This window comes from Asparagus officinalis, chromosome 2 (genome assembly GCF_001876935.1).
Source record: "Asparagus officinalis chromosome 2, Aspof.V1, whole genome shotgun sequence".
Taxonomy (NCBI): Eukaryota; Viridiplantae; Streptophyta; class Magnoliopsida; order Asparagales; family Asparagaceae; genus Asparagus; species Asparagus officinalis.
The window spans coordinates 7901176-7910930 of record NC_033795.1 but is presented as its reverse complement, the minus strand read 5'-3'; the positions used below and the strand labels follow the sequence as shown (position 1 = coordinate 7910930).

The 9755-nt window shown below is 36.1% G+C and overlaps 1 protein-coding gene across 2 annotated transcripts in view; it reads left to right on the top strand.

The window, feature by feature from the left end:
- LOC109830119 (dynamin-related protein 3A-like) overlaps window positions 5394-9755 on the top strand; it is an 18254-nt gene continuing 13892 nt past the window's right edge. The window contains exons 1-4 of one of the 2 annotated variants that reach the window (XM_020397276.1): window positions 5394-6043; window positions 7150-7432; window positions 7512-7540; window positions 7617-7718. In XM_020397276.1, coding sequence (XP_020252865.1) covers window positions 7318-7432; window positions 7512-7540; window positions 7617-7718 — 246 coding nt within the window. In that variant the 5' untranslated portion in view covers window positions 5394-6043; window positions 7150-7317. The other variant, XM_020397277.1, reaches the window with a different exon arrangement.

Sequence of the window (9755 nt, the reverse complement as noted above, 5' to 3'; positions counted from 1 at the left end):
TATTAATTTTGGTGCATGTTATACTAATGCGCATGTTATCTCTCAAGTGTATGTTCTGTTTATATTTTTTAAACAATACTCGCTATTTCTTAGTCTTAAAAAATAAAGAAAAATAAATAAAAGATTATCGCATTTTTCATAGGTCCAAAAAAAATATAAAGAATGATATCCACAGTTCTAGATATATAAATTAACTCATTTGATAAAGTATCAAAATCACCCATATCATAATAGGGGTATAATTGAAAAATAGGGGTGTAATTGAAAAATACCTATCTTCTCCCTTGAATAGGGGTATAAATTAACTTATTATTAATAGGGGTATAATTGAAAAATACCTAACTGATTTGATTCTCCTTTGAATGAGAATGATCATTCCCTATATTCTCACTTGGAATGGGAAGTGAGAATGTTATTTCATTCCACCTCATTCCCGCCTACCAAACGAGGCCTAGGTGTACAGTGTTTTAGACCAAATGCTTAAGCACTATTTTAGGGGGGGTTTTCACATTGTTGCAATGTTGCAAATGGTAGATGAGTTTTTTCTTATAAGTTCAAGGTTTTATGCTCATTTATTATTAAATTCACCCACTTTGTGAATATTTTTTTTTTTCTAATCATAAGTATTCTGGCAGTTTTATATACATGTAAGTTGTTATATTTTATTTTAACATGTAAAATTTTGTTCTAAGTGGTTAGGTAGAGTAGGGATTCTATCAGAACACTCCATCTACTAGGGTAATCTATAGTACTCATGGATGGTTAAATGGTTACGAATTATGGTTATTCTATTAATGGTGTGAACCACCCCGCTTTTATATAGGTGATTTTCATAGAAATCTTATTGTTTTGATATACCATGTGTTTCATAAATCAAATACTTAGCAATGTTTATTTTTTCCATGCTAATGAGGTGGCATTGGAAATTTTTTCTGTGTAAACTCAAACTTTTAGCCCGCTGCTTTTTAAACTTACTCTCTTCCAAATAGGAGTTCTTGTGTATACGTCCAAAATCTTACATTCATTTATTATTAAAGTCACTCACCTTCAAGATCACTCTCTGAAATCCAAAATACTCATTCGCACAAATCTTAAACTCACTTTATATTTTCACGAGCTCATCACATGTGAGTTTCTATATTTTGTTATAACCTTGTACATTTTCCTTCAAAATCAAAAGTCATACTATGTATTTTTAAACCCACTAATTTCCAAAGCTACTCTTAAACAAAAATTAGTCAACATTATTTTTAAATCTATTTTGTATTTCTATGATTTGGAATACATTGTCAGCCATTATATTTTTATTTTAATTGGCCAGCTACGGTGTATTTTTTAACTAAATATTTAATACATAAATTTTTTTGGTTTTTGCCTCTAAGCCCAAAGTTCCCCTCCATTTTTTGAGCACACTCATATTCATAGTTTTTTTCCCAAATGGTTCGGTGTACTATATAACCAAATGTTTTAACCACTATATTTGAGCTTTTTCCCCATATTAATGTCGCGACATAGTGAACTACAAATGTGTGTTTTTGTTTTTTGTTTTTTTTTTTTGCTTTATTTCTTTTTAAACTCACTCAATTTTTAAAATTTTATCTCTAAACTGAAAGCTTTGTCTGTTAGATCTAAATCAAAACTTGAGATCTAAAACCATATAGCCATGATTAATTCAAAGAGATTAACAAGAATCATAAATGAGCGGAAGCTTATACCTGAATCCATAGATTGATCTTGATTTTGGGTTTTGGATCTTCTAACCTTAGGGTTTTCTCCTTAGCCGAATTTCTCTCTTAGATGGGGGTGAAGAGAATTAGAGAATGTAACCCTAGGTTAGGGACCATAACCCTTTATTTATAGATGTTGTACTTTTATAATTTAGCCCCTCAATAAATTACAATTACAACCTGGTATCTGCACATATAACCCCATGACTTATTTAAATACCAAATTAACCCAACTTAATTGATCACTTTAGTGGGTTATCCTGAAAGATAGCAATACACATTGATTAATCATATGTGCCCACAAATAGATTTATTAGATTAAATCCAACAATCTAATTGATTAATCATTTTTTTTAACTCATAAGGTTATACACAATTTAAGGAATCATATGGTGCCCAAGTGGGAGATTGTTGGATTTAATCTAATAAATCTATTTGTGGGCACATATGATTAATCAATGTGTATTGCTATCTTTCAGGATAACCCACTAAAGTGATCAATTAAGTTGGGTTAATTTAGTATTTAAATAAGTCATGGGGTTATATGTGCAGATACCAGGTTGTAATTGTAATTTATCGAGGGGCTAAATTATAATAAGAATGAACAGAAAAATTACCAGACGCATCTCATAACCATTTTCTATTATCTTTCCTCTTAGATATAATAATAATAGAGTTAATCATATGAAGGAGATCAAAATATTGAAGAACTAAATGGCCAATACGTTTGTCTTTGAAACTTTATATCCCATTGAAGCCCCCTGACACCCCATTTCCTAATACTACTAACGGAAGCAAAAAGGTGTGATTCTTGGTCAGCAGCTCCATGAGGGAGGACTCGCTCTCTAGGCACGTGCCCTGTTGGCCAGGGCTTCGAATCTCAGCTGTCGTATTCAACTGGTCTCCCTTGATTTAAGGGTGGGGACGGAGACTCGGGGTTTTACTGTTCAGCTAATCAGCCTGATAGATTAGGGACCCGTTTGAGTCTGTTATGGTCCACACGCTGAGTGACCACCTACGTGGAATTGGGCCCCCTGGTAGCAAGGAGATGGCTCCCTCAGCTGTGGGGGGATCGGGGAGATTCGAACCGTGGTCTCCGTCAGACCCCAAGGGAGGACGCTGAATGACTGACCAGGTTTCCTTTGTAAAAAAAAAAAAAAAACGGTTGACTGTTATTGCAAATATATCAGGGAAAACAGAGGCTAAGAAGAGGAGGAAACCCATTTATCAAGCCAAAAAGAGTTACCTAGTCATCCCCAAAGTTAATCGAGAACTACATAAAAAGCTATCACGAAGAGAACTAATATTTCTTTAGAAATAAGATGTAACCCCATTATATTTTAGAAAAATTTTCCTCAAACAGTATCTGTAATTTATGATCTCTTTCCACAAAACTTTACTATCATAAAAAAAAAGGAGAGGATCCAAAGCACTTTTGCCGTCACCGGGCACCATCTTGAGCTCCAGTTTGATACCGTCAGCTGCTTGCGAACTTGTTTATATCATTGATGGCTCCTCCCCCGACTCAAAATTTTTTACCAAATTTGACGGCACTTGTGATACTTTTAATTTGATCCTCGTGGCTCAGTATGGACATGAATTTCATTGGTCTTAGTATTGGTTCTTCATAGAAGAAGGTGCTGTTAATTTGGTCGTAAATTTAATGGCTCTCGTTACATGAGACGGCAAAATTTGATGAGGAAGATGAAGGGAGATGGTAATTAATGAGCCTTCATATGCCTCCAATCAGTGATCCAATTCCGGATTTAATGGTCGAGATAGGCAACCTAGGATTTCACTATTGTGATAGTGGTTTTTAAAGATTAGCGGTTTTCGAAAAATTGTGACTTTCAAGATTATAGTGGTTTTTTAAAAAATAGTGATTTTCAAGATCATAGTGGATTTTTCTCTCTGCGTAATCTCGTCTCTTCAATTTGAAATGTACGATAAATAATTAGAGAAATTGGAGATTTTTCGATTACCGACTAGTTAGAGAGAATCTGAATTGAAGACCTCATCTTAACTAGATTAGTAGCTTCTAACTTGGATAAGCGACATAGATTATGTTTCGCAAACAATTAGGCCAATTGTGGCCCGATTTTTTAGTTCAAATCTCTCCCCTTAACTAGGTTAGGATCGGACCACCTTTTATCTGGATCAATTCTAATATGGTTAACTTGACCAGATTAGGATGGGGTTTTCCAAACGCTCCCTACATTTATCAAAACTGCCCATATTTAGTTTCTTTATTGCGAGGTTGGAATATGCGAACTCACGTCTGCATAAGGGTCTCAAATTTGTGCCTAAAGGAATTATTCGAATATAATTTATTTAGAAATTTGATTTTTTTAAAGAAATACCAATTTGATATGTACCAATCTAATATTAACATAATGGTTCATCATCATTCTCCCTTTCTTTTTCTTTATTTTCTTTTATTTTTATTGGAAAAATTGTTTCAAGACCCCAAATCCATATTTTAAGTGCCCTAACCCCCCACCCCCCCCCCCCAAGCTCAAATATGTGCTGCAGCCGCCTCTATTGAAAAAATTATTAAAAACCCCTCTCCCAAGTTCATCAAACTCCTATCACAATCCCTATTGTTACCTCCCTACACGCCGCCCCTTCTCGCTCCGTTCCCCCTCTGCCCCGTATCACCTCCTCCTCCCCCCCTGCCCTCCCCTACACCTCCTCCTCTCCCCCCTCCTCCTCCCCTGACAAGGCTCCGCCTCCTCACCTTCTCATCTGCCTCCCTCCCCCCGTCTCCCTCCCCCGCTGCACCTCCCTCCTCCTCCTTCGGTTCCCTTTTGCCCCCTTCCCCGCTCCGTCGCTGGCGTCGTCCCGAAGAACTTCGTGTGGGCACATTAATGTTAACTCTTTTTTGTAACATGTTAACTTTTTTCTGTAAAATGTTAACTCTTTTATGTAACATGTTAACTCTTACAGCTAACATGTTACCTGTAAGAGTTAACATGTTAGCTGTAAGAGTTAATATGTTAGCTGTAAGAATTAACATGTTATCTGTAAGAGTTAACATGTTACAGAAAAAAAGTTAACATTTTACAGAAAAGAATTAACATGTTACAAAAAAAAAGTTAACATGTTACAGAAAAGAGTTAACATGTTACAGAAAAGAGTTAACATCCACTGACATGAGAAAGAGGATGATAAATTCGGGATTTAAGTTAGCTGATATGTCTAATCATGAGCTGACATGTCTAATCAACTGCTGAAATGAGCCGGAATCATGATGGAGGGGTTTGGACACATTTTTTTTAAAAAGGAGGGGCTAAAGAACATTAAAAAAAATAGGAGAGGCTGGAGCACATTGAAAATATAAATTTGAGGCCTAGAAGCAATTTTTCCTTTATTTTTTATTTTTTTTGGTATTCACGCATGGTCCATGGAATCCATCACAGCCGTAGTGTAGAACCCATCAAAATACTTCCCACCAACACGTATGGTAGAGATCAAAATGTTCCCACACTCCCGGGATATATGCCTTCCCTTTCTATCGTGGACCCCAGAGGCGATGAAAACTACCCTCCCACTGACATATGGGACCCACTTTAAACACTCGCCCGTCACGTGGCACCCCCGCCGACTCTCCCCCATCGATGACGCCATTATTACCCGCCGGCCAACCCAATTCTCGCGGAGCACCCCCGCCGACTCTCCCCCATCGATGACGCCATTATTACCCGCCGGCCAACCCAATTCTCGCGGAGCACGTCCCCGTTCCGTACCCGTCTCCTCCCGAGTCATCCACCAATTACCCTTTTACCCTCGAATTCCCAACTTCTAGGTGCTCAGAAGTAACTAAATTCCCATTTTGCCCTTGATTCCACAAAACTTCCATGTCCAGAGCTCAAAGCATTTCTTCCGTCATCATCGTCTCCAAACCTCTCAACCTCCGAAATCTCCCTCTAACCTAGGGTTTCGTCTCGGCCGATGGCGGACATTCCAAGTCGCCGCAGCCCCGCGTCGCGCCGGGGTCGATCGGGAGCTCGGTGATCCCTATCGTGAACAAGCTCCAGGACATCTTCGCTCAGCTCGGGAGCTCATCGACGATCGATCTCCCTCAAGTTGCCGTCGTCGGGAGCCAGAGCAGCGGGAAATCGAGCGTGCTGGAGGCGCTCGTGGGCCGAGATTTCTTGCCGAGGGGCTCGGATATCTGCACGAGGAGGCCGCTGGTTCTTCAGCTTGTTCACTGCCCGAAGCGGCCGGAGGCCGCGGAGGGGAATGAGTGGGGGGAGTTCTTGCACGTGCCCGGGAAGAGGTTCTTTGATTTCAATGAGATCAGGCGCGAGATCCAGGTGACTAGGGTTTTGGTTTGCATTGCTATTGAGAATTGCTAGATTGATTGAAGTTGTGTTTGTCTGATTCGTGGTGAAAGGTTCGATCTTGCCTGAAATATCTTGCACTTGGCTGTAATTTGTCATGTTTGAAAGGTTTTAGATTAGGAGATTTGAGGCATTGGTCCTCAATAGACCATAACGTTAATATTCTAGTATCTCTCCCAAAAATCACAATCTTTAAGAAACTCACTTTTCTTCATTAAATGGTCATATCCTTCGAGGTTTAAGAATATTTGTGTTAAGGTGGGTGGAGAAAGAAGAGGGTATATAATGAGGAAAAAACAAACAAACAAAAAAATAGTTATTTTTAGTCGTTTTGGGGTTAATTAGATTTAAACTTCAGTGATTTCACGATTTTTTTTAATAATAATGAATGTTGGGGGACTTTTCTCATATTATGATTTTGTGGGACTGATTTGAAACAACATAAGTTTGGGAGATCGATACGTGAAAAAACCCTTTGGCTTAATATTTGTGTCTGTTACACCTTTGTTCAAGTTACTTTAGACTAACGATTAGGATTTCAATTTTACTGTTTGCATGAATTTGTTGACTTGTTAATATTTCTGACACTTACACTTGCTATTAAAAATGTTAAATGTGTTCTTGTACTCTGTGTATGTTTTGTTCCTGAGGGTTTTGTTTATTCTGTACATAGGGAATTGCAAGATTGATACATTTGTATTTTGGGTCAATGGAAGTGGGTTTGTTCAAAAGATTTTGAATTGGAAATTGTTTCTTATATCAGTAGTATATGTAACTTTTTTTTAGTTCTATTAAGGTTTGTACTTTATTTGTTTTAGTTTCTTAAGGTTTCTTTTTTTCCCTTTTATTTATTTATTTATTTTAGCTTCCTCAATTTCTATTGAAATATTTAACCTAGGTATTGGGAAGTGGATTGGTAAAAAACTGTTTTAGATTAAAATGTTACTATTTCTTCCATATTGTATTGTATAATCTTGTTTTGTTCTATTGTATGAGCTATACTGTTATGACACTCTGTCTATTTGCAATACCGACTAGATTTGATATTCAAATCATGAACATTATTTTCCTTATTGTAGGCTGAAACGGATAAGGAAGCTGGATGGAACAAGGGCATTTCAGATAAGCAAATTCGTCTGAAGATATTTTCTCCTAATGTTCTTAATATCACTTTGGTTGATTTGCCTGGAATAACAAAAGTGCCAGTTGGAGACCAACCAAATGACATCGAAGCAAGAATCCGAACAATGATTTTATCATATATTAAACATGAGACTTGCATTATTTTAGCAGTCTCTCCTGCAAATGCAGATTTAGCAAATTCTGATGCGCTTCAAATGGCAAGGGTTGCTGATCCAGATGGTAATAATCAAAAGCTCTTTGTGAGTTTATGAATTGAGGCTTTTGTCTAATAGTTCTTTGTCTTTCATTTTATCTATAGGTTCTCGTACAATTGGTGTCATCACAAAGGTTTGTCATTTCTTCACTCTTGATGTGTTTTAGCTATACTAAATGTGAATGCTAAGTTTCTTTTTTATTGTCTCAGTTGGATATCATGGACAAAGGTACAGATGCACGTAACTTCTTACTGGGGAATGTCATCCCTCTTAGGCTTGGATATGTTGGGATTGTGAATCGTAGTCAAGAGGTATCTCCTTTCTCAAACAATACATTTCAAGTGAACACCTTTTTTTTGCTTCTTGATAATGATGGTTTCTGATATTCTTCTCATATGGATAATATGGAAACCACTGAGAAGTCATCTTTCATTGCATATGACGAATTCTTAAGTTTATTTACTTAAATATTTCTTGAAGAGAGAGCTAGAGTTCCCGATTTTTACATGGTCTTGGTGCTTGCTTACTTGTTTTTCATAATTCTTGCATTCTTGGTCTCAAATTATACTGGTTAAGAGATTCACATGTCATATACATAGGCTACAAGTTCCTAAGCTAACTAATGTCAAGTTTACAAGTCCGGCTTATTACTTATGTAAAGTCAAAGAATTCATATCGAGAAAACATTAAATATCCCAAAGTCATATGATAATGTGTGCCCCTGAATTTTCTTCCTTACCTTCAGAAACTAAATCTGCTTTTGGTTCTCCCTGATCTTGCTGCATTTGTCATAAAATTGTGCTACTAGTCCTACTTTTTTAATTACAGGTTTTTATGGTTATGAAGTGACCTAGAAGATATCCAGACTTCAGTTTAGGCAAAAGGGGAAATTTCCTTTTTTTGTAGGGTTATTTTACTTTTGTTATTAGACAATGGACTTATAAGCTGTTGTAAATTGATTTTCAACATCACAGTTGCCATGTGCACATCCCAGACAATCACCCGTAAGTTGTTAAATGTGAGTAATCAGATAAAAGGAAATTGTATTCGACACTGTACTTTTCCTTGATGGTCATAATAAAAATAGCTAATTTACCTACCCCACAATCTGTGTAAAGCCAAATAAGAAATTTGATTAAATAACCAACTTATAGAGCATTTAATTTGTAAAGATAATATAAGTTTTAAGAGATGAGATAAACTGATGGATAATTGTAAAAGAGAAGAGACATTAAGTAAAACGAGTTGGATTTAAGGTTTAAAACTTGACCTAACACAATAATATATGAAGCCGCTTAGAACAATACCAGAGCACATACAGAAATTACGTTTGTCAATGCTTGAGCACATAGTCACATACAATAATATCCCTTGGAAAATGCCTATCCAAGGGAGTCAAATTAAGCCTTTTTGTCATTTTGGTCTTTGCTTTTATTTAAAGTCCACACACACACATATGTATCTTTACATATGTGTGTGTGTGTGTGTGTGTGTGTATATATATATATATATATACATATATATATATATATATATATACACACACACACATATGTATCTTTACATATGTGTGTGTGTGTGTGTGTGTGTGTATATATATATATATATATACATATGTGTGTGTGTATATATACACACACACACACATATGTATCTTTACATATGTGTGTGTGTGTGTGTGTGTATATATATATATACATGTGTGTGTGTGTGTATGTATCTTTACATATGTGTGTGTGTGTGTGTGTGTATATATATATACATGTGTGTGTGTGTGTGTGTGTGTGTGTGTGTGTGTGTGCATATCTATACATATGTGTATATATACATGTATATATGTATAGATACATATATATATATGTATACATACATGTATACATATGTGTGTGTGTGTGTGTGTGTGTGTGTGTGTACATAGATAGATAGATAGATAGATATACACATGTACATACATATATGCACATACATGTATGTATACATATATATGTATGTATATATACACACACACACACACATGTATACACACACACATACATACATATGTTTGTCTTTTAACCCAAAGTTTTAGTGTTTTACGCTCATTTAAAAACTCACACACTTCCATAAACGAACATACACCCAAAGTATCTCATCTAACTTATTTTTAAATCCAATCTATAGTATGCCCTCAAACTTTATATTGTATCTCTCAAAAAAAAAAATCCAAAATAGCTCTTTCCTTTCTTCTTCTAAACAACGACCATCTCTCTATCGTATCAATGGTGATAGTGGGAGAAATTTAGTTTTATGCGCTACTCCCTTTGCTTCCCAAACCCCAATTTAGCACACTCATCTTCTTCAAAATCTCT